The sequence below is a fragment of the Phacochoerus africanus genome, chromosome 8 (genome assembly GCF_016906955.1).
Source record: "Phacochoerus africanus isolate WHEZ1 chromosome 8, ROS_Pafr_v1, whole genome shotgun sequence".
Lineage (NCBI taxonomy): Eukaryota > Metazoa > Chordata > Mammalia > Artiodactyla > Suidae > Phacochoerus > Phacochoerus africanus.
In genome coordinates this window covers 81,292,779-81,318,212 of record NC_062551.1, presented here as the reverse complement: position 1 = coordinate 81,318,212, position 25,434 = coordinate 81,292,779, and the positions used below count along the sequence as shown (strand labels likewise).

The 25,434-nt window shown below is 39.7% G+C and overlaps 3 protein-coding genes across 11 annotated transcripts; 1 reads left to right on the top strand and 2 right to left on the bottom strand.

Moving 5' to 3' along the window:
• The first annotated feature begins 4,105 nt into the window (after positions 1 to 4,105).
• Positions 4,106 to 16,551, top strand: SRSF10 (serine and arginine rich splicing factor 10). Of its 9 annotated transcripts, none has more exons than XM_047792507.1 (7): positions 4,108 to 4,305; positions 5,756 to 5,860; positions 9,411 to 9,514; positions 11,274 to 11,436; positions 11,933 to 11,986; positions 12,118 to 12,219; positions 15,530 to 16,551. In XM_047792507.1, exons 1-7 carry the CDS (start codon positions 4,241 to 4,243, stop codon positions 15,588 to 15,590), a joined length of 654 nt encoding a protein of 217 aa, XP_047648463.1. In that variant the 5' UTR covers positions 4,108 to 4,240; the 3' UTR covers positions 15,591 to 16,551. The 9 variants fall into 9 exon arrangements, with proteins under 9 accessions (XP_047648466.1, XP_047648462.1, XP_047648461.1 ...); XM_047792508.1 differs by lacking the exon at positions 15,530 to 16,551 and adding an exon at positions 14,787 to 15,290; XM_047792510.1 differs by lacking the exon at positions 12,118 to 12,219 and having other exon boundaries at positions 4,106 to 4,305; positions 11,936 to 11,986; positions 15,297 to 16,551.
• Positions 16,552 to 19,422: 2,871 nt separating this feature from the next.
• Positions 19,423 to 23,023, bottom strand: PNRC2 (proline rich nuclear receptor coactivator 2). The gene is made up of 3 exons (XM_047792501.1): positions 22,851 to 23,023; positions 21,740 to 21,945; positions 19,423 to 21,450 (listed from the first exon to the last, which is right to left on the bottom strand). Exon 3 carries the CDS (start codon positions 21,430 to 21,432, stop codon positions 21,013 to 21,015), a length of 420 nt encoding a protein of 139 aa, XP_047648457.1. The 5' UTR covers positions 21,433 to 21,450; positions 21,740 to 21,945; positions 22,851 to 23,023; the 3' UTR covers positions 19,423 to 21,012.
• LOC125133872 (uncharacterized) lies at positions 22,859 to 23,951 on the bottom strand. The gene has a single exon (XM_047792502.1). It carries the CDS (start codon positions 23,467 to 23,469, stop codon positions 23,074 to 23,076), a length of 396 nt encoding a protein of 131 aa, XP_047648458.1. The 5' UTR covers positions 23,470 to 23,951; the 3' UTR covers positions 22,859 to 23,073.
• Positions 23,952 to 25,434: the final 1,483 nt, after the last annotated feature.

Genomic DNA, 25,434 nt, shown 5'->3' with positions numbered 1-25,434 from the left:
GCAACCTGGTTGAGGGTATTATTAAACCACAGAGCTTGCTAGCTGATACCAAGTCAAAGCAGAAGCAAACAAAATGCTTTCAGCGGGTGTTGCTCCACAGGAATTGGGTGCCCTGAGAAAACTTTCAAGACACTAAAGTGTAAAGACTCAGAACTAAACAAATATGTGTTTAGCGGTCCTGAGTCTGCTCCCGACAAAGGTTAAAAGAAGCCAAGCAGTTATAAATCCTCCTTTTCTATGGAGGTTTTAAGGTGTGGCTCAGAATGCTAAGTCCCATCAACAAATTGTTCATCAACACAAAAGGCAATTTGCAAAGAACCTGCAAACATGGTTCTTGTCTCAGTTCTTCCCTAGACGAAGCACATCAGTTCCCTCTCTGGATCTCGCTTTCCTCACCTGGAAAGTGAGGAATTTGAGCTGTTTAATCCCCAAGGGTCCTTGCGATCATAAAATCTAAAGGTATCTTTAACTGCTTTCTGCTCTCCTTTTACAAAACATCCGATTATTCACTGATTTTTTTTTTTTTTTTTGGTCTTTTTAGGGCTGCACCGGAGGTATATGAAAGTTCTCAGGTCTAATCAGAGCTACAGCTGCTGGCCTACGTCGCAGCCTCAGCAACGCTGGATCCAAGCTGCATCTGCGACCAGCACCACAGCTCTCGGCAATGCCGGATCCCTGACCCACTGAGCGAGGGCAGGGATCAAACCTGCATCCTCATGGCTACTGGTCAGATTTTTGTCTGCTGTGCCACAACAGGAACTCCATGCATTGAAGATTATTAACTGGCTTTTTGGAGGGTGGGCTGCACTTGAGCAGCATATGGAAGTTCCCAGGCTAGGGGTCAAATCGAAGCTGCAGCTGCCAGCCACAGCCACAGCAACACAAGATTCGACCCACATCTGCAACCTACACCATAGCTCACACAGCAACACCTGATCCTTAACCCACTAAGTGGGGCCAGGGATCGAACCCACATGCTCAAAAATACTAGTCACGTTGCTTACGGCTAAGACACAACAGGAACTCCCTAATAATCATCTGTTATCCTGAGAGCCACCACATATGACTGTTGAGGTTGTACAGTAAACAAATCCACAGGGCACCATCTATATTAGAGTCTGTGTAAACTCTCCTCCTTTGTTGAGTGGCACACAGCCTGAATATTCAAAAATAGCAGCCTTGACTATCCTCTTTGATTTGGAAATATTTAAGATTTCATCTTTTTTTTCTTTTTTGGCCGCCCCTTGACATGTGGAGTTCCCAGGCTAGGGATCAGATCTGAGCCACAAGTGCAATACTGGATCCTTTAACCCACTGTGCCCGGCCAGGGCTAGAACTTATATTCTGGTGCTGCAGAGACACCTCTAGTCCCATTGGGCCATAATGGGAACTCCATTTTCTTAGCATCCATTGTTTCCTGACCATGGGGTCCTCCAACAGAGATGAAACTACATTAATATCTGGTACTGAGCTAAGTACCAGACCATGGGGTCCTCCAACAGAGATGAAACTACATTAATATCTGGTACTGAGCTAAGTACTCTTGTATTGCTTTACTTGTAATGATTCCACTTGTAATCATGGCCATCAAATGAGAACAATAACATTTTTTTTTCTTTTTAGGGCTGCACCCACAGCATATGGAAGTTCCCAGGCTAGGGATCAAATCAGAGCCACAGCTGCTGGCCTAAACCACAGCTGCTGGCCTACACCACAGCCACAGCCACGGCAACGCCAGATCCGAGCTGTATCTATGGACCTAGGCCACAGATCAAAGCAATGACAGATCCTTAACCTACTGAGCAAGGCCAGGGATCGAACCTGCAACTTCATGGATGCTAGTTAGATTCTTTATCCACTGAGCCTCAACGGGAACTCCAGAATAATAACATTAATACACTATTTATTGATCACCTACTATGTGTAAGACTCTTTTCATGTATTACCACATTTAATCCTTGTAAAATCCTATCAGTTATAAATGTTTCATCCTTATCTTTGGATGAGAAAGTTGAGGCTCAGGGGTACTAACTAAATGCTAAGTCATATGCTAGTATGACTCCCAATTTTAATGCTTACAGAAATGCTTAGAAATGTGGAAATGTTCTAGAAGGAATGAGTTCTGAATAGTGTGACCACAGGGGATGTTTGTTGCTTTTGTAGGTTTATTTCCAAAATGTTAACAATAAATGCAGGGCATTTATATCTAGGAAAAATGTTAAGATATTAAAATGAGGCTAAGATATAACAAGCGATTTTTTTTTTTTTGCCTTAGGCAGATTCGACGTAGCAATCCATGTATTAGCATAGATCATCTCAGGAATAATATGAGCAAATGCATTAGTGGTTAATCTACCCACAAAGCAAAACTAGTGGGAGGCTGTGGTTCAAAGAAGAGCCTGTAATTAGGTAAATTGATAATGTGTTTACATGTGTGCCCCAAAGTGTCTGATCCACAAGGAAGGAATAGCTAAAAGGGAACACTGAGTCCTCTTCTGTCTGGGAAACTTGGCTTGTTGCCTGCTCATCGGAGTGAGAAGATGTCTAGGAAATACCAGGCACGTCTTATTAAACACATTTAAAGAGCAGGCTTCTAGATGATTATTTGCCTATGGAGACAAAGATAGTGCCCAGCCCCATCCTTGGCAATTGTCGGAATGAAACCGTTGTAGCCATAAAATTAAGCTTGATGAATTGACTCAAGGATTTGGCTTTGCTTACAGAGACAGGCTGATAATTCCAACACATGATATGTCTGCCATTGCCCACAAATCAGGAAAGAAGCTGTTTCGGGGTCAAGGAAATCCATAGACTTCACTTTCCGCTTTACCTTGGGGTGTTATTTGTGCAATTCTGAGAACAGCACCCAAGGAAAGTTGTTTTCTGACATCAATCTCAATGAAACATAATTTCTTCAAGAAGAGGCACAGTGCCAACAGACTGTTCTCAGAGATTAATATTTGGTTTTCAAAAAAATTACCAACTCTGGTATTCTGTGGTGCTCTTGACTACACATGGTAGCACTTTTTGTGAGGAAGGGTTGTACTTGCAAAATTCCTTGGTGTATCTCCTCGTCCACCTCCCACCACTTGCTGCAGATTTATAATTTGGTAAACTGCCCATCTCAGGCCCCAGATGAAAGGTGTTTACTTTCTCTAATTTTCCCAGTATCTTTTTCAAGACTCTGGGATCCTAAAGCACAAAAGATCAAAGGTGCACTTGGTGTGTGAGGCAGGAAGCAACTCCAGTGAGGGAAGTATTTGTACCTCACTTTCTCCTATTGTTTCTCAAGGCATTATGAGTAATAATAATAATCGCTAACATTCATGGAGGCTTCATGGCTGTGCCACCTGTGCAGATGCAAAGGACCCTGCTCTCAGACTTAATGCTCTGCTACTGTGATCTTAATTTTTGAATGTTTTCATTTTGCCCCGAGATCCACAAATTATTGGAGAAACACTGCAATACACGAACAAGACATACCCGTGAAGTTGTTAGCAAGGAATACACTGTAGATGACAACAGAGACCAAGATGTGAGGTTTGCGTCCCATTTTGGTAGGGAACGGCCTTTAATTAGGAGCAAACAGCGTGGATAGGTGAGGAAATGACCAAGAAGGGTACGTGAGAAGTAGCCTGGGCAAAGGCGCTCAGGGAGTGAGCGCATCGCGTGCAAGACTCACTGGAGAGACAGGCCTATCTCTCTGCAAGGACACACATCTCCTTCCTTTTCACACTAACACCAGAGGCTGTAAATTCTTCTCTTGCCGGTCAGCGATCTAATATAACGTGGGCCAGATAGAAAAAAGTAAGGCACTCTTTCCGAATTATATTTAAACTCCGTCTAGTTTGTAAAAACCATACAGTCTAGCGTACTTTACAGCATCTGACCTGGGGGGTTAGGAGGGGGAAAAGAGGTGCAAGGCAGAAAAGGGCGGGAAAATAAAGCACTAAAGAAAGAGCGGGCTGCGGGAGGGAAAGAGGAGGAAGCTCGAGAGGCCAATGAATGAGACCGAGGCTGCGGCACGTACTCCAGCGGTCCGCATGCGCAGGCGCACGCCGGATGATCTCGCGGGAGGGAACCGTTGCAGGTAGGAGGGGGAGGCGGGAGTGAAGTCTCGCGAGAAGGGGCGGTTGCCGTAGCGGAGCCCTCTGGCTGTGTGTGTCTGAGGATCCGCCGCCAGAGCTGCGGACGGTTTGCTGAGCCCGTTAGTGTCCGTGCTGAGACTTACGCCGCAGTCATGTCTCGGTATCTGCGTCCCCCCAATACGTCTCTGTTCGTAAGGAACGTGGCCGACGATACCAGGTAGGTACAGGGGAGGTACCCCGGGGCCCTCGCGGGGAGGCCGCAGGCTCGGAAAGGACCCGTGCGGCGGTGGCGGCGGCGCGCTGGGCCGGGGGAGGGGAAGGGGTGAAGATGGCGGGTCCCGCGCCGGCTTTCGGGCCCGAAGTAGGCCGCGCTGTCGCTGTCGGCTCAACCGCCGCGTTGGGGCGAGGGCGGCGCCGCTAGTCCTCCGGGGCCGCCGCGAGAGCGCGGGCCGCGTGGCGGGGTTTCAGTCCCCTCCCCTTCGCAGTTCGGGGGAGGGGGAGCTTCCTCTTCGTTTTCCCTCCACGCGTCCAGCCCGCGCCGAACGTCCGCTCCCCGTTGATTTGAAGTTCACGTTTTTTGAGGTGCACGCATCCTCGGCCCAGAAAATTTTTTTTAGTTAAAAATTGCTTTGCGGTGAAATAACGGGAGCGAGGGAGGGGAATGTGGCGAAGCACTTGCTACGCTATTTTTGGTTGCCGTTGTGTTACATTTGCGTGGTTTTTTTTTTTTTTTTAATGTTGGAGGTGTTCGGAGAAAGGGAATGTTGAGATTAGAGAAAAAAAATAACGGTTAAACAGTACAAACTAGTTCTTCCCATTTCTCGGAAGTAGTGGTCACCCTTTGAAAAGGGAAGTTTAGGAAGCCTCTACCATTGATAGCTAAATTGGATTAATCCAGTCCGTTCCTTTGTTCTCACCAATTCCCTTAATTGCTTGGAGTTGCCGTCAGAATTTTTTGGAAGAGATCTTATTACAAGATGAAACTTTGTATCACAAATAATCATTTTACACAAAAATTAATTTTGGTAGCCTTGTGTGATGTTTTCCTGTCCTAATTCTAAGTAAGAAAGTAAGCAATAGTAATTTGCGTCTAGGAAACTTTCCCTTTTATGTCACTTTTACATTTATTAAGGAATTATGTATACTTGTGACTTTTATTTTTCAAACCATATCTCCCAACTGTGGCTAAAACTTAGAGGTAAAAATAAGTGCTTGGTAATTTTCAGAATACTAGAGTTGCTTTGATATTGTTAAAAAAAAATAGCAGTACTTAAATACAACTTAAGGCTATTGTGCCTTTTATGAAAAATGAAGGCTGTGGATAAAAACAAGTGCTAAGTTGGAATCAAGTTTCTTTAAATGTCTTTTTTCCTGTTGTTAATGTGAAGTAGTAATAAGTTTTATTATAAACTGCATTTTTATCTTCCAAAATCTTGGATTCTAGCTTTCCTTTTTCAAAAAGACATGTATATTCTTACAGATGGTTATTGATGTTGAGTGAAATTTAGAAAGCTTGTCCGTTTCTTGTCACCCAGGAACATAGCACAGTCTCTTTAATTACAGAAAGAAACCTGTTTCTGAAATATTTCAGAAAGAAACCTATTTCTTACAAATAAACTTTAAAAGTAGTAAACATAAAAATTTGGGGTCTTTTCATGATGTTTTAGGTCTGAAGATTTGCGACGTGAATTTGGTCGTTATGGTCCTATAGTTGATGTGTATGTTCCACTTGATTTCTACACTCGTCGTCCAAGAGGATTTGCATATGTTCAATATCCTTTCTTCAGATGGCTGATTAGTGAGGGGTGTTGAAGTTTGAAATTCAAGTTTATGTAAGAGGTAACATCTAAAAAGTAGTTGTTTTTTTTTGTCCGCTAATAAATGTTTTGTCTTTTTTTTTTAATTAATTCTGACTCACATTGTTCCTTTTCTTAAAGTTAATCCAAAAATAGTAAAATATTTAAATTCCCATTCGTGCTGTTGAAACTCAAATCAGTAATTATAATATGTGAGTTAAATTTGAGTACAATCTGGTTGCTGCCACCTTTAATGTAACTCAAAAGTTAATATGTTCTTGTGCTTAGCAATTAAAGTTTGGTATTCTTGTTTGTTTTGAGTCACTTGATCAAAAACAAGTTGTTTAACAATGAGGTAAACTTCTTTAATATTGTCCCCTAATTTGCTGTCCTCTGTTGTTACCTCAGAGAATGTAAAGCTGTACAGTTATGGCGACCCCAAAGAGAAAGCATGAAAGAACCTTTAGAGTAGAGTTCAACACTTAAGGCAAGTAGACAAGCCAAAGACCTCTTAAGGATCAGGCTTGAAGAGAAGGGAGAGTTTGGGAAAAGAAAATATAAAGAAAAGCTGGAAGAAGGACAAGCCTAATGGGAGACAAAGCCTCGCTTTATCTACAAAAGGGGGAAAAGGTTGTTTTTCAAAGTTAAAGATAAAGCCATCTGTCATATTTGGCCAAGCATCTCATGACAAGTCCTTCTGACAAGCACTTAAAGAGTTAAAGGTCAAGATGAAGTTGAATGATGGCCAAGATTAAAGGAGTCATACCTGATGTATCCTACAGAATAACTATTTTCCTTTTTTTTTTTTTTTTTTTTTAATGTTTTGTAAGCAGTTAATTTTCAAAATTACTCTGGTTTGGTCTAGTGACAAAACCTGTAACTTGATTTATGTGGGCCTTTAATGTTGTGATGTGGTTTTGTATGAATGCACTCTCTCTTAGCTTGTCAAGTGTACCAGGATATAATGTTGTTAAGCTTAAATTCAGCTTATTTCTGTTTTGGACCAGGTGGTCAGATGCCATAGGGTAGCAGGCAGTGCTCTTTGATTAGCATGAGGTTTGGGGGCAGGCTGACTCCACAGAGTCATGCTTAAAGGGGAGACAGGTGCATACACTGGGAACTACTTAGAAACAGCTCTTGTGGTCTTATTATGTCAAATCCACTAGAGATACTACTGTTTATAGATTTTAAAGTGACTGCTAATGGCACACACATACTCCTAACTTCTCAAACTTAGCTCTGTGAAGCCTGCTGGCCCTGGCTGCTTCAGTACATATGATCAGTTGGCCCAGAATGGGTTGCAGAAGAGGGGACCTGATCAGGATCTCTGGGAAATTGTTCCCTGATCCAAGAGTTTCAGGTGACATTACTTCCTTCAGTGGAGACCATCTCCCTGTGACAAAGGTTCCTGCTGTGGACTTCAAGCTAGAGAAAATTCTTATTGCTTAAATTCAGTGGATCTCTTGAAACTTAGCAGAGTCCTAGCAAGACTTAGGGGAAATGCCAAAAGCTGCTACTCCTGCCAGGCAAGTGATCAAGGACAGTTGTGGGAATTGGTTGCAAAGCTCTGGTACAGAGAGGATAAAAGCTTTATCTGGCTTGGTTTAAAAAAACAAAAACAAAAAAGTAGCAATGCATTCTGGCTTACAGTGTTGACCTGATTTTATCTGGTTAGGGGTGGCCTGGAAACCAGGATCAGAGTTTAACTCAGGGTATGTGATACTTGAGCCAAAAGAGAGTTATTGTCCACAGTAATCTAAAGATGGATTATATCTATTTTTATACACAAAATCTTTCTATGGTCTTAAATTAGTTAAAAGGAAATAGATATCTTTTGATTTTCCAAAGGACCCCCCACACACACACACCAATACAGCGTTCTTCTGTGACTGGCATCAGAATGATATTTGGCTGTCCCTGGTGTGATTCTTTTCTACCTGACCCCATTCCCAACTAGTCTTCTCTTAGCAGTAACATAGAACCTTGCTATGGTCCATCCAGCCCAGGATTCTGTTTTTGAGGATAGCCCCAGAGGATGATTTTTTCTTGTTGGTAATTTTTTGCACTTCTTGGTCTGATTCCTTTAAGAAGTTGTTCTGTCTCAGGAAATAACAAAGTAGTATTCCCATTAAGTGAATGTATACTTTTCAGTTATTTTAGAACCTAACCACATTAACTTTGAGGGATGTTCAGTTAGAGTGTTGAAGGTTTTAAACTCCTGATCAACCTTTGTCTTTTCATGATGAAAGCCTCATGATTTAGGACTTGAGAAAACCTTTCCTTCACTACACGTAATAAGCCTTAGGAAGAGAGAAATGAAATGGGACGCTGCTGTGGTCCTCAAGTCCTTCCAAAACTAGAAATAGGAAATCTAATGAGGCAGCCCTTTTAATCTCTGCAATAAAAGTATTAGTATCAGTCTTGGAGGAAGGGAGTGTATCACTGCAGAGATGTTTTTTAATCACCATTCAAGATCTGTACTCCTCTCTCAAATATAAGAAATACAAATGACAAGTTAAAATAGTGAATTTTAGTACAGAGTGAAAATCCACACCCAAACCTAGCCTAGCTCCCCTTCAAAAGCTTTCATATCAAACATTGCTCTGAATGTGTTTGGGTTCCATTAGAATGATGATTTTAGGAAAGGAGTTAAATTTGGCCAAAACACCTTTGTAAAGCTTACATAGAGGGAATAGGACAAAGCATCTTAGCTTCTCAGATCAAAAACAGGTATCAGCAGTTGCTTTAGGCTTATAAATACTATATGGAAATTCTCAAGTTGAAAACCAAGTCCCATATCCACTTCTTTGCGGGAAGCTACATATTAAGTGTTGTGGTTAGGGCTTTCCAATCCCGGGATCTTTAGAAATGGTCTGTTACTTCTTGACAGCATCCTTTTATAATCTGTGCGTGGATGTAATATGATTTTGGTATAGCAATGTCTTAATTATTGCTTGATTCTATTTTAATATCTACAAGTGGCTAGCCTACCAGTCTTCCCAGTGCAGTATAAGGAAGACAACTACATGAAATGATCGTGTTAGATAAGTCTGAGAAAAAATAGCAAGAATTAATTTGAGCTTAATGCTTTCATCTCTTGTAAGGTAAGGTATATTCCACTTGCTTACACAAGAACTATTGGCATTTTTTTTTCATTCAAAACAAAAATATGAAAAACAGTTTTGATTTTAAGAAATTTTTGTTTTCATATGCAAAGTAGAATTGGCATTTGTTTTTCTTTTTTGTCTTGTTTGACTTCAGGATTACTTGGTGATTCAGCTATAACAAACCTTATTTCAAGAATAGCTTTATAATATGTATTCACCTGTGTTTTCAAACGTATATCTTAGGAAATCACAAGTGCTTTAAAACTGTAAAGCATTTATAGCTAAATCAATCAACTAGTAATTGAGGTCTGGTTGATTTTCTAGTATTGAGAGATTGTGACTTGTTCCAGACTTACCAACTGAATTTTCAATCGTTATCAAAGTTTGCAAAACTTCCCAAGCCCCTTAACATTTAGCACATTTGAGGATGTTCGTGATGCTGAAGATGCTTTGCATAATTTGGACAGAAAATGGATTTGTGGACGCCAAATTGAAATACAGTTCGCACAGGGGGATCGGAAGAGTAAGTACCTTTATGCCTAATATCTGTATCATACATTATTTTTAGACATTATTTTGAGAGTCCTTCTTGGAAGTATTTGTATAATTTGTCTTATCTGTTCAGAACCCATAAAGATAGTTTTCGAGGAGATTATCTGAAATAATTTGCAAAATTTCAGGGTAGACAAAAGGATTAGGAATGAGGAGATCAGTGCTTTTCAGCTGTGGTGTGTTTAATATACTGAGCGAGGAATTGAATGGAATAAAATTGGGAAAATTTTGGTTCTCTTGAGCCATTTCCCTTCATAAAGATCTTCAAGGTATAATTGGGTGATTATCTGGGTCCTGGCTGTAGAAATGAACAGATAGAATTAGACTGGGAAAGACTATATAGAGTAGACCTAGAATCAGTTTTGTGTTAGTACTTGGTTTATATTATTATTCAGGAATATACCAGATGTTGGCTTCATGCTAATGAGGCAGAAGTACACTATGGATTTTGGAATCAACTAAACCCGTGGGTTTGAATTCTGGCTCAACCATTATGTTACTTTGAGCAAGATACGAAAAGATTGAGATTAAAGTAACTCCTGAAGAGAGGAAGAACCACCTAAGTAGACACAAGCTCTTGTGATTCTCTAGTTTTTGGGTGGGTGTTGGGTTCCTCCTGGTTGGTCACTGTGTTATTTATACACACACATAAAAGTATCTGCTTCTTTGGATTGAATGAGATAACAGAATTGAGGACTGTCTGGGGGTGTGTCTAAGGCACATGTTCTTTTCTTTGTCATAGTTTCTTAGAACTGTGTGACTATATGTTACCACATTTTGACAGTACACATCATTCATAGATCACCAGCAAGTATTTCATCATTAATTGTATACCTAATGAATGGAAACCATGGCAGGATAATTACAAATTAGTATATGGTTCAAAAATTATTCATATTTTGGAGTTCCCCTTGTGGCGCAGTGGAAACGAATCCGACTAGGAACCATGAGTTTGTGGAATCAATCTCTGGCCTCATTCAGTCGGTTAAGGATCTGGCATTGCTCTGGCTGTGGCGTAGACAGGGAGTTGTAGCTCCAATTGGACTCCTAGCCTGGGAACCTCCATTATGCCGTGGGTATGGCCCTAAAAAGTTCAAAAATAAATTGTATTTTAATTTGGAATTCTAAAAATACTTTCATGGTATATTTTCCTGATGTACAAGTAGTTGGCATATTTTTGGGTAACAAACTAGATGGTGAGAGGTCTTTGAAGAAAAAATAGTTGAGGTATTTTGAAATTATCTTTTTTTTTGTCTTTTTGTCTTTTTTTTTGTTGTTGTTGTTGCTGTTGCTATTTCTTGGGCCGCTCCCGCGCCATATGGAGGTTCCCAGGCTAGGGGTTGAATCGGAGCTGTAGCCACTGGCCTACGCCAGAGCCACAGCAACGAGGGATCCGAGCCGCGTCTGCAACCTACACCACAGCTCACGGCAACGCCGGATCATTAACCCACTGAGCAAGGGCAGGGACCGAACCCGCAACCTCATGGTTCCTAGTCGGATTTGTTAACCACTGCACCACGACAGGAACTCCGAAATTATCATTTTTAACATAAGTCTTCTGATAGACTTACTTGAAAATAAATACCTTTTCCAAGATCAATGTTCATAATTAGTCTTGACACGGATTTGGAGGTAGAGGGAAGAGGATGCACGAATTTTCCGTGTAATTTGGAGGCTTAAAAACTATATTTTTAATGTTCATAAATATTTATGTTCCATTTATTTCATAGCTCCAAATCAGATGAAAGCAAAGGAAGGGAGAAATGTGTACAGTTCTTCACGCTATGATGATTATGACAGATATAGGCGTTCTAGAAGCCGAAGTTACGAAAGAAGGAGATCAAGAAGTCGGTCCTTTGATTACAACTATAGAAGATCTTATAGCCCTAGAAAGTAAGTGTGATATGTAGCCCAGTGATCTGTCAGAAAAGATTTGTTAGCCTTTAATTTTTTTAAATCATTTTGTATACTTTTAATTACATGCATTGTTAATGCTTCATTGAGACTAAAAATATTTTAGTGCTTCATTTAAAAAGTTTTATGCTTCACTTTTTAAATTAGACACTATTTATTTATTGTTTTTTAGGGCCGCATCTGCAGCATATGGACATTCCCAGCCTAGAGGTCCAATCAGAGCTGCAGCTCCTGGCCTCCGCCACAGCCACAGCAACATGGGATCCGAGCCACCTCGTCTGTCACCTGCACTACAGCTCACAGCAGTGCTGGATCCTTAACCCACTGAACAAGGCCAGGGATTGAACCTGTGTCCTCATGGATGCTAGTCAGATTCATTTCCACTGAGCCACGACGGGAACTCCTAATTAGAAATTTTAAAAGACTTTATAAATAGACATGTGTCACTGTTTGCTTTTTCTGATGTACTTTTTAGCAGTAGACCGACTGGAAGACCACGGCGTAGCAGAAGCCATTCCGACAATGATAGGTAAATAACTTTGCTTTGAAAAAGACTATACATTTTTCAATTTCAGAGTGAACTTTTACTCTAAAAATAACAATTTGATTAATATAGAATCTAATTTTTACTCTAATTGTATCTCTCCTCTGTTTTGAAAGATTCAAACACCGAAATCGATCTTTTTCAAGATCTAAATCCAATTCAAGATCACGGTCCAAGTCCCAGCCCAAGAAAGAAATGAAGGCTAAATCACGTTCTAGGTCTGCATCTCACACCAAAACTAGAGGCACCTCTAAAACAGATTCCAAAACACATTATAAGTCTGGCTCAAGATATGAAAAGGAATCAAGGAAAAAAGAACCACCTAGATCCAAATCTCAGTCAAGATCACAGTCTAGGTCTAGGTCAAAATCTAGATCAAGGTCTTGGACTAGTCCTAAGTCCAGTGGCCACTGATAGTATAAAACCATGATATTTTTAGGCATGTATCATTCATTTACTCATAGTTTGGTTTACTTAAATTATCAGGAATACAATGTTGCAATGATGCTTAAAAAAACACTTGTCAGTTTTCCCTGTACCAAGCAATGGTTATAATTAAAATGATATGCTGTTGAGAAGCCACTCTTAAGAGTCCAGTTTGTTTAATGTTATGGGCAGCTACCAATTTGTGGTGTCTCTGTATATTTTTGTAAAGATTCTCATTTTTTATGCTTGAAGTATTGGTGAAAAGATGTTGGTTGACCATAATTTGCAACATTGTCTTATTAAAAATAAACTTTGATATCCATATTTGGTAGAACTGTTAACCTAGAAATGTAGCTTGCTAATAAAAGATAGAATGATACAAAAGTGAAGTTGTAGCCACAGTACAGCACTGACTGATCAGACACATTTAGGTTCAGGGTGGACCTTTGTCTTGTCAAGATTGTCTAGGCCCGTGATGATAATTTATGGCATAGTGTGGAATAGTTATTTTGTTAACCCCACTGTTTTGGGAAATAATGCCAACTGGGTTGAGTAGCATTTTCAGGGAGATTGAGTTTTTTGACTGAACATGGAGGCTTCACTGCTTTTTTCTGGTTTCTGTGAAGATTTGGAACATAACAAACGTCGGAAAAACTCACCTTGGGCAGGTTGATGATGGCAAAAATAATTTTAAGAGAAAAAGAATGCTCTTATGTAATTACTCTAAACTTTGAGGAGCATTGCTGACCATAATACGGCTTAGTCTTCTTACTGCTCTTAAAAGCAGGTAAATTGTTTCAAAGTAGGTTTTGTTTGTGTGTATGTATAGTGTAAAAGAACTGAATTTTGATGCTTACAGCACTTGGTGTGTGCGTTTGTATCAAAATTTGCCTGTCTCTTTATGAAGGAGGCTTGTTCTTCACACCTCAGTTTATTTGATGTGAGGCAAGTTGAAAGACAACACTCCCACTCTGATTCTGTGGTGCCATGAGATTTAAAGTAATATTGGAAAAAATTTTTAAGAAAGGCACATCTCTTGAGGTGTTATCAGTGTAGTACCTAATAAAAAAATAATACCCTTACCATTTATAATTTCTAGCATCTTTCTGTGAGATCATTTTGGGGACAATAAAAAGTGACATGTCCAATCTCATTTCAGAATAAAAGCTAGCATCTTTAAAATTTTCAGATTGCTTGCTTACAGGTATAAGTAAGAAGTGTTGTGGAGAAACAATTCCTTTCAGAGGATTACTTTTTTCAATTTTGGTTTTAGTAATCTAGGCCTTGCCTGTAAAGAACAAAAGATGGTTTTTAAATAACTGTTTGTGGAATGTGTTTAAAGGATTGATTCTAGAACCTTTGTATATTTGATAGTATTTCTAACTTTCATTTCTTTACTGTTTGCAGTTAATGTTCATGTTCTGCTATGCAATCATTTATATGCACGTTTCTTTAATTTTTTTAGATTTTTCTGGATGTATAGTTTAAACAACAAAAAGTCTATTTAAAACTGTAGCAGTAGTTTGCAGTTCTAGCAAAGAGGAAAGTTGTGGGGTTAAACTTTGTATTTTCTTTCTTATAGAAGCTTCTAAAAAGGTATTTTTATATGTTCTTTTTAACAAATATTGTGTACAACCTTTAAAACATCAATGTTTGGATCAAAACAAGACCCAGCTTATTTTCTGCTTGCTGTAAATTAAGCAAACATGCTATAATAAAAACAAAATGAAGGAAATAATGATTAACTGGAATTATTATAGTTTTGAATGAGATTCTAAAATAGCAATGGAAACAGTCCTTTGTAGATTGAGGAATATTTAAAATCAGTATTGAGCCAGGCACAACTATTACTTTGGAAATGATAGAATTTACCAAAAAGGTACATCTTTTTACATAGTACTTTAAATTTCCATATGTAATGTCAAAGTTGTTTTGTGATTGCTTATTAAGCCCCTTAAGTTCAATAACTTAGACGTTATTGGTAGTGTTGAGACACGCATTAAAATCAAATTTGAGTCAGCTAATTTTAGGTTTATATTTTCATTATTGGATGGACCAATAATTCTGCTCTTCCCCATCCTAAACAAGATGGATTTGGCTTTATTTTTAATGGCATGATTTAAAATAATTTTGCCTTGAACGTGGGTGAGCAGTTAATATTAAGTGATAATCACTTTGAGAAACTGGTTTTAGATGTTTTGTGGTTTGAGTTCTAGCTACTTTATAATGATGAGTATAGCTGCTAAGATTATTGAGTATTTATAATGTGCCAGACACTGTTCTAAAAGCTTTATGTGTTAACTCATTTACTCATGACAAAACCCTGTGATAAATATACTTTATTTTCTCCATATCACAGATGATGAGCATATGGAGGTGCACAGAAAAGGCTATAAAAGCAGATCCAGGATTTCAGCCCAGGCCTGATCCTTAGATGATTTTTTTAAAAGGATTAAAATTAGAGTAGATTGAGGAAATAGCCCATTAAAATTATTTTCAGTTTCTACATAGAAATTAGAAGGGTTGATTTTTTTTTTCTTTTTACTTGTGTCACTTATTTTTAGACTAAGACTACTTTCTTGAGAACTTTATATGTTATTTCTGAAGTGATGTACCTAACATGGCTTCAAAGGGACTGTTTGATAGTTGAACCCATGATAGTTAGGATCCTACTGATACTTGATGAGGATCCTTATAGAGGCTTTAATCTTGGATTGCATAGTTGAGTTCCATAATAATTGAGTATCTACTGTGTGTCTGGCACTGTGCTCAATAGTGGAATAGAACATATCAAGACTCAAGTGAGGGCCGACATTTCACCTCTCTTTACTTAAGGTCTCTGCATTTTTTTTTTTTTTTTTTTTTGAAGCCAAGTAAGCAAGAAGAAAAATGACAGATATTGCTTCAGTGAGAAAGGAAAGGTGCTACATAGAGTATGAGCTATTAAGTTACAACCCAGGGAAAAGACCTGGGAACTATTATACTATTCTCTTGAAAATTTGGCCCTGTAAGCTGCTACATCCAGTTCAACTAACAAAATCCTGTATACCACAGAGAAGAATAAAGAAAACCAAACTGACAAACATCCTTCTTTTATTTAAGACCAAACTGCAGCTGGAATACCCAGTACAGTTCTGCTTACTACACTTCAAGAAAGATCTGAGAAAGCGGAAAAAGAACCAAAGAAGGGCAGTTCAAGCGACCAAAGGGTGGGTGGAAGGTGCTGCAGTATGAATACTGTACGAATATTTTGACTCTGGTCTGAAAAGATAAAAGAATGTTATCGAAACTACATGGAATAATTGAAGTCCCTTCAAGTTTGAAAGTAAGCATTTTAGGACAAATAAAAGGAAATTCAACTTTGTACTTGTGGAAACTCATCCCTAAATCTGAATAGGTTTATACTGATTCATGGGTAACAGATCCATGTTAAGTTATTGGAAACTAGGATGTCTGAATGTCAAGGAAGACAGCCATAGTCTCTTACAGTGCCTCTATTGGTCTGTCTCAAACTGAATTGGGTGAGAAAAGGTATGGTCCAGTATAAACTTTCTTGGTTATCTTTTAAAGTCAGTTCTATTTTTGCTGTTGGCAAATCTTGCCTTTGTTTATTCCAGTGCCAGTGTTTTCCGCGTAATGGTTTGCTTTGTTGGCATCTGAGTTTACTTACCTGTATGCCACATGCGGTTTACATCTTCCCTAAACACTCTCCCAAGTAAATTCCAATTATAATACTTGACATCCAGCTAAGAGGGTCCATCTCTTCTCACCTCTTTCCTAGTCAGTATATTGAGCAAGCATTTGCTGAGCCCTGATGTGGGCAAAAATTGTACTGGGTAATTGGGGAGAAAAATAGGTAAAATACACTTATTCGATAAATGTCTACTGAGCACAATCTAGTGAATCATTACAGTATGGCCTCATTGTTTTGTTTGAGGTGTATTATAATATTTTACACCGTTTATATCCTATGTAATTACAAAACCCAACATACTATCAAAGATAAGTAATTTTGTGGTTATTTGCCATTAAAAGTATACAGTATTTGTTTGCATCCCATTAGTACAAATAATGAAAAAATGATGTTTTCATCTGTAATAAACTGATTTATTGTGCAGTGACTGTAATATACTAGTTATATTAAGTTGTTAACTCTGCCTCCTCAAACACATATTAGGAAATAGTCCCCCAAATAAGTATTTAACTTTGCATCAGATATAAAGGAGACTCTGGGTGCTATAATTTAGACTTATTTTGAGGCAGACAGAGAGCTGTTATCCCACTGATTTAGTATGTTCTGTAATTGAGAAAATGTTCACCAAATTATACTTTTTAGTGATTTACATGTACATTTTATAGGGGACATGTTCTGTGTATAGTTAATAAATAACTTTTATAGCATCACAAAATGTTTTGGATTCCTTAGTTCCTTATTAGGACATGAAGTTTACCTATACATCGATTTCATCACTTGCATATTTGATTTGTCTTATTTCTGCCACTTTTAAAATTTTCCATGTAAAGTTATTCATCTAAATATATGGAAGTGTTTTAAGCTTGTAATTTATAAAGATTTTGAAAATATAGCAGGATACACCGAAAGATATGAAATGGAGGTCTTTTTAACTCCTATTTAATTTTTTAGTTTTTTGAACTTACCCAAGATCACACAGCAAGTAAGTGGGAGATACTAGATTAGTGTTCATGGTTTTTCACTTGGTTCCTGTTTGTTTCTGTTATTTTTTAAAATAAATTTTTAATAACTTAATGTGGTTAATATAATGGAAACAAGTTCAATTAGAGGGAAGATTTAATAATTTATAAAAATAATTTAATTACAAAAAGTATTTTGTTTGTAGCTTTCCTGAATGAGAGGCTAAATGTAATCCAAGATCTCATAGCTGTTATGACTCACTCTCCAGCCTGGCTTTTCAAATTTTAGTCTCACTGTATTGCATTTTGACCATATTCTTGTTTGTAAAATTCTGAGATATTTTGAAGTGGGGAGGCTGTGACTTCAACAGCACAGTGGTCGCGCAGGAGTTAATTTTAACAGTGTTCCATAGGAGGTCTTTCTCGCTTTTAGGACTTCCATGCATAAACTGTCCTGATTGATAAATGAAGTAAGCAACCTGTTTGTCTTCAACTGCTGACATCTGTGCATAGCTAGCTGCTATAGAAAAGGTCCCTTCCCGGGTTTTTTTCATTTGCCCCCTCCAACAGATTTGGTTATGTTCATTGCATTATTTCTATGTATTCCTAACAGTTGTTTCACCCCTATGTTAAAGATGGGATTAATAAGCAAGGCATGTGAATTCATTTTATTGATAATTGACAGAGTAGTTTGTAAAGAAGTAGAAAAGGCGTTTGTGTCCAGTTTTTTGTAGATCTCTCTGAATGCTAGATAATGAAATAAACTGGTCTAGGATCCAAAAAATCTTGGATTTTTTTTTTTTTTTTTAGGTTTAGCTCTGCCTTACAGATTTGTGGCCAGGTAGGCTTTCCTCATTTGTATAAGAGGTTTGAGATGTACTCTGTCCCACTTGTTTTGCAAAGTAATTGCCTATGAGAATACAATTAAACACTAGAAAACTTACCAAAACCCTTCGGTTTTTTTCCACGTTGTGCTTGCTTCTGGGATGAAGAGAATTTATCAGAACTTAAAGGATAGGTTATGGACTCCATCCTACTATATACACTGGCAGATAATGCTCACACTATGGCTAACTAACTACAGCCCTACAGGGATAAGTAGATTCTTAACAACTTTTTGATTCTTCAGAGTACGATTTGGGAAATTTCTGTCACTGTACTTCCTGTCGGCTAACCATAACTTAATACTTTCTGAGTTAGGAGATGTTGATAGGATAATTAGCTAATTGCTAAGTTACTCTTAGCTATTAAAAATCTTTATAGGCAAAAAGCTGTAATTCTCAACACTTTTACCACTTGAGTCAATCTCAAACCAAATATCTAATATATACTGGAGTTCCCATCATGGCTCAACGGAAACGAATCTGACTAGTATCTCTGAGGATGCAGGTTCGATCCCTGGCCTCACTCAGTTAAGGATTGTGGTGTAGGTCAAAGATGTGGCTCGCATCTTGTGTTGGCTGTGGTACAGGCCAGTGGCTATAGCTCTGATTCAGCCCCTAGCCTGGGAACCTCTATATGCCATGGATTCAGCCCTTAAAAAAAAAAAAGTATATACTGTATTTACATGCAACATCAAAACCTAACAAATAAATACCTGGGGTGAGAATTGTAATCTACTGTGATTCCAGTGCAGTACAGAAAAGAACTTGGCACTGTTTGTTAGTAGAAATTACACTGGAAATATAACAGGATGAAAGTGAAGACTTTTATTTCCTATAGTTTGCATGAGAAAATACAGCCTGGCCCACAGATTCACTGCCTAATTAGCGTACAATTTAAAAGTTACACCTTTAGGAGTTGCCATCATGGCAAAGAAATGAAAGGAACCATGAGGTTGTGGGTTCCATCCCTGGCCTTGCTCAGTGGGTTAAGGATGTGGCGTTGTGAGCTGTGGTGTAGGTTGCAGACGTTGCTCGGATCTGGTGTGGTTGTAGCAAAGACCAGCAGCTACAGCTCGTTAGACCCCTAGCCTGGGAACCTCCATGTGCCTTGGGTGTGGCCCTAAAAAACAACAAAAAGAAGTTACACCTTTATATGTTAAGTATGGGAACACAAGGGTTCTTGTCAACTTGGAATTCTTTTTTGCTATTTAGAAAGTAGGAAAGAGAAGGGTAATTAAACCTGTTTTATTCAAATCAGGTGGTTTCGGAAGCTCTATGTATTTGCTGAGAGATCACAGGCAGTTGCTTTTTTGATGGTAGGGCTGCTAATCCTAATGTACGTGAGCACATTGGTTGCCTTTTAAAACCAACAGTCCTATTATTCTAAGTTGGGTTAATTATGTGCATTCTAAAAATACTACACATTGGTAAATTTTTATACGATAAAAACTAAGCCACTGGGGTAAAAAATAATTTTATTTTTTAAATTTCATGCTTCAAATTCATTGATGTACATTAAGTACTATGTCTTTAGGGTGTCATTGTTTGACTTGGGCAATATTACCTAATCTGAAGTTATTTGGAGAAATACAATTTAGCAATTCTGCTCTTAAAAAACAATCCCCCAAAAGCCGCCAAATCAGAAAGTAGGGCACTTAACAATCAAGTTTTAAATAGACCCCCCCACACACATTTTAATTTAGCTGTTATAATTAGCATTTATCTTTAAGGCAGGCAAAACATGTCATTAAGGTATTGCAAGAAATTACATCTTTTGCACTAAGTGGTCCCCTGGGTTACATCTTTTGACAAAAAAAATACACTGGCATTGTATATTATACTCATAGGTTACACAAATTGTTGAAAGCCAAAATGAATCTTTAGGGTTAGGGGGACCCCTTAATAATCTTTGGGCTTAAAGAAAAAATAATCCCGTACTGCATTTTCACATCTCAAAAATAGGAAGTGTTTTAGCAGCTTCAAACCTCAGTTATATAAAACTTCTTACACTAAGATTTGCTTTGAAATATAGTTTACAGTGAGATCAATTATAATATACATACACTGGCACTTTAGCACAAGGGCAAACTTTTAAAAGAAGTTATCTTAGACCTTTAAAATTAGGCCATAGTATAAAAAAAGTTGATGTCTTACATTCAGCAAATTCATACTAAAATATTCTATTTTTGTAGGATAAATGCCAATAAAATTTTACATATGCTACAAGTTTATTACATATATTTACATGGCTCTTTCCTAGCTACTTAAAACTTTCACATTATACAGCTCCCCACTTTAAACAAGCTTTGCAAGGATGATGTGAAGCCAGATCACTGTCAGAATAGCTTGTGCAGTGCCATAATACAAAAACGCATTTTGAAAGCTACTTGGTTAACACCAAATACTATTTCCATAAAAAATGATTTTGGTGCCTTTGTTGGCAGACATCTATCCACTGCATGTCATATACAAGGCCAGTGGGGTATACTATTTCATTCTAATAGCCCCTAGTGCCCTGTACACCATTTAGTTAACTAAAACAACTATAATCTTTTTTAAAAGTTCACATTTTTTTGGCAGTGCATCAGGTTGTTGATATGTAACTGGTCTGGATGTTTCTAGAACATTGAACTCAATATTCAACTAGTTTTCAACCCCTGTATGTTTTAATTTGATGCTTATCATCAGATTCACCAGCTTTCAACAAGTAAACCTACTGATCCATGAATGATAATCTTAATTTTCCCAACAAGCAATAGAAAAGGTTGATTCCTTTATCACTCCCCAAATCTGCACTTGAATGGTTTCATTTGAATGGTTAATCCATTGAAAACACTTAATTTAGTATTGATATCAAGTACAAATATCCTTAGTTAAGTTGCACTGATTCTATCATTACATCAATGCACATAACACATAAAACAAGATGAAGTCTAATTATATTTTCTACGCAAGCTATTTTACAGATTAATTCCCTTGTGTATTTAGTCTGAAACAATTGCCAATTATCCCTAAATATTGACTAACTTTGAACATTAGTACTTTATCTCATACCTGTACTTTAAGTAAGGTTTTTAGTTGAAATGTCATTATTTCTTTATCGGAAGGATTGAAGGAAACAGGAACCCAGTGGCTTGGTGGTTTAGGAAGAACACTTGGTGACGGTGGCTCACTAAATTTGGCTCCAGCATAGTTCTGATTAGTTTGAGACTTAAAAAGTAAGGTGGGACTTGATAAGCTAGAGTTCCAATTTTGATTATTTGGAAAATTTTTGTTCTTCCCCCCATTTTGCATGGCTTGCCATGCAGCTGCTGATGAATTGTAAGTATGTCCTCTTTCCTTTTTCTTATGAACAATCTTCATCTGGGAATTCTGATCCTTGGTCTTCTGTCTATTAAGCTGTTGTTGGTTCTTACTAACATTTCTAGATTGAGGGGCTGGAATGTTATACCTCTCTCCACCACCCATCTTCAGCTTCTTTGTCACCTGTAAGCGAATGGAAACAAAATGCTAAGTAAAATTCCACTTAAGATAGTTTAAAACTTTAAAAAAACTTCAGTAGTCACAATTTGTAACCCCAGAAACCTTGGGGGAAGACTCAAAGATGTGCTATTCAGCTGCTTTTTACTTAATTACAGTGCCCACACTTCATATGCACAGCCTTTGTTACTTCTTGAGAAAAATGAACTTACAAATTGGTATGATCCTCTACTTAAACAGTTTAGGATGAGTCCATAAAAATGTCTGCCCCATTTCAACATGAAGTCTTGGATACCTTTCAGTCTGCTTTTCAGATTGCAGGATTTCCACCACCTGTCCTCTTCCTTGCCGCAAAGCCCAGGATAATAGATGTTGCTTTCTGACAGATCCTTTCCTTTGTCTCAATACAGAAGTTTTCATGGGCCGATCTGCTGAGTTCAGCCTAGGAACTGAGGCCAACATCTGAGTCTCCTCAGCACACAACCTTGAGAGAAGTCCTAGCTAAAAAGCAAAGATTTCTAAATTATTTCACGTGGAAAACAGGAGAAAGCGATCATTTATTATTTGCTACAGAAATAGTTAAATGGCTACTTCCTAATTAAAAGGCAGAAAATAATGTCTCTAAAGGTGGCTTTGACCTTAGAACTGTCATCATCTAAGAACTCTTCTAAGCCTTGAGATCCAGGAACTCATAAGGAATTGGGGAAGGGTGTCCGCCAGATCTCTCAATAAGTCGTATCTTTTTTCTAGGAACTTTTCAGATTCCCACACGGATTCTGTGACCAAAACCAGTCAAACCACAGAAGCATTAACTTTCACAGCCATGCCAAGAAATGGGCATAAACTGTTTCCTAAAGAGGCTATGTTTTTAAAGTCTCACCATTACTTTCCAATCTTTGCACACATTACACATCCGTTTCCACAAAGCCTCCTCTCCAAACAGGTTTACGTGATGTAGTGTTTCCTTTAGTTTTGAACTCTTGACTCCTCCCCATTTTAAAAGAAGTTCCACAAGCCATAACTGAAGTCACTGTCCCATCTAATATGTATGAAAATGCCTCCCTATCAGGAACATTAAACATTCAAGATTTCATTTGCTATTCCAAGAAACCAAGTAACCATATAAATAATAAGCCCTCTTTTTTTTGAAAGAGCGAGAGGCCCTTCCAGACTATTTTAACAGCCCTAAAGAAACTACGAATTCCCGGATCGTGAGTCATTCCCAACATGAGCCTGGAAAGTTCTGCTCTTCCGATGCGGTGGGTTTCCGAGCCGCCCCGCGTTGCTCGGGCCCGGCCGGGGAACCCGGTCCTCCCCGCCGCCTGCGCCCGCCGGGCACTGGATCTGGCTTCCTACCCCCAACAATGGGGAGCGCGGCCGCCAACATGGCCGCGCCCGCCACTCACCGACTTCAAGCTCGGGACTACGACAGCGGCGGCTCCTGCTCGGCGTCGAAGCCCCCCTCCCCTTCCAGGGAGAGACGAGGCACGGAACGAGCGAAGCCAACGGGCACCGACGAGCCTGCTGCAGGCCACCTTATCGTCCCGGCCGACCTCCTCCTTCTGCCTCTACCGACAAAATGGAGGCGACAGTGAGCGCAGAAGCTGGGCCGGGAAGCGCGGCGGCCAATCAAAACACGCTTTCGCGCGGCCCGGCCAATGACACGCGGGCCGCCGCCTGTTGCTGGGGCCCGACGGGGCCGAGGGAGGGGAGGTGGCTGTGGCCGAGGGTTTCAAATCCTCCTCGAGAGGAGCATGTCGGGAACGACCGCTGCGGGCCCCGGCTGCCGCCCCTTCTCGGGCCCCCGAGTGGCACCAGCCCCTTGCGGGAGAAGCCCACCAGGCCCCGTCCGACCCCCAGGTCGCGGCCAGCACCAGCCCCTCGCGCCGATTCCAGGGTCCGAGAGACGCGCGCAAGCGGCGCCGGGGAGAAGGGCGTCGGCCGCCCACTCGAGCAGCGGCTTCCTCCCGCGCTGTCCGGCCAGTGGGTCCCGTGGCACTCGGAACCAAGTGGGTTCCGGGCCATGGGGAGTCACTGGAGGGGGCGTTGAGTTCCCGAGTTAAGTTCACTGAGCCGAGTAACCGATCTCTTACACATGGAAGATACTCATCAAAGTTGCTTTCCGAGGCTGGCCCCTGGCCACTTAGTCCAGACACTCCTCCCTCTCTGTTCCTCGGTCACGCTAGCGCCCCAGCTTGCGGTTCCTTCCTGCCCTCCTGGCCCCCAGCCTCGAAATTCTAAGAAGCTACCTCTTCTGTGAAGGCGTTTCCGACGCACGTGCGGGTCAAGTTAATCAGTTCCTCCTTTGTGTCTCACTGGTCTTGAACTTCAATCACACTATGTGGTAGCTACTTGTCCGCGAGTTCCCGCGCACACATCCTCCGGGTGGGGTTGGGGAGGAGGCAAAGCAGGGTTCCCTTTCTCTGAACACAGAGCACGTTGTAAGTGCCCCAAGAAGAGTTTGTTGAGAGGAGAGTTCCCTTACTTATAACCCTTTCTGCAGTGTGTAAATAAAGGGAGGAGAAAAGAGTTCAGTTCATTTGCCAGTGAGGTGCAGCAAAGAGGAAAAGGACAACTTCTTGGGAATAAATGGATAAGCAACCCAAAGCTCGTGTTTTAAAAGAGAACACCAGTTTCTATGAACATAGGAGTTTTTTGATTGGTTGGTTGGTTTTGCCACCTCATGGGGTCAGATCCAAGCCTTTAACCAGATCCATTAACCCACTGTATCCAGCTGGGGATCCAACCTGCATCCTGGCAATGCAGAGACAGCCTGCCCATCCCCTTGGGCCATAGCAGGAACTCCCTGGGCTTTTTCTGTTGGCCTTGCCCTCTAGCATGTGGAAGTTCCCCTGGCCAAGGATCAAACCTGCTCCATAGCAGTGACCCCAGCTGCTGCAGTGACAAGGCAGGATTTTTTGTTTGTTTTTTAGTCTTGTCTTTTTACTGCCGCACCTTAGGCTAATGGAGGTTCCCAGGCAAGGGGTCAAATCAGAGCTGTAGCTGCCGGCCTACACCACAGCCACAGCAGTGCCAGATCCCTGGGGCTACACCACAGCTCACCTTAACCCACTGAGTGAGGCCAGGGTCAGACCTGTGTCCTCATGGATACTAGTCAGATTCGTTTCTGCTGAGCCATGACAGGAACTCCAAGGCAGAATTTTTAATATGCTGCACCACAAGAGAACTCCCATATGAGCATTTTTGTCACAGGATTTATATATGCTTTTAATAAGTCCCACATAATTAGTCTTATTAGCTTCAGTTTTCCTGCTACCATCATCTCCCACCCCCAGGTTCTCTAGCCATGGACTTTAATAAGATTTCTTGGTTTTTGTTTTTGTTTGTTTAATTTAGGGCTGCATCTGCAGCATATGAAAGTTCCTAGGCTAGGGGTGCGAATCAGAGCTGCGGTCTACACCACAGCTACAGCAAACGCAGGATCCAAGCCAAGCCTGCAACCTTAAGACTTCTTAAGAAAACCACTTAAGCAACTGCATTTTAAAAGAGGAGTTTGTTAATCAAATTAATTTGGTGAAACGTGTAGAAGAGAAGAAATATTTTTGAGCGTGGGACTCTGTGATGGTAATTATTATAGTCAAATTAGATGTACACAGTAAGCAACTGCTAAATTACTAAAAGTATAATCTATTTCCTAAAAATTGAAGAAGCTGCTTTAGACATCTGGCCAGATTATAGCCAAACTGTATTTAATGGATTCAAGACAAAAAGACCCTTGCAATGTATTTTTAATATTGTGGTTTGTAAAATGAACAGTCTAGCTCCAGTCTAAGCACTTTCTTTTTCCTAATTCTTTTTTATTATCATTTTCCAAATATCTTTCAAAGTAGTCCCTCCTACACTTTCCCCTCTCTGTTCTTTCTACCTTCATGGATCTGATTGTGTTACTTTTTAAAAAATTTTTATTGTGCGTGTGTGTTTTAAACAACACTTCACTGGCCTCGAATTGTATTACATAATTAAATTGCT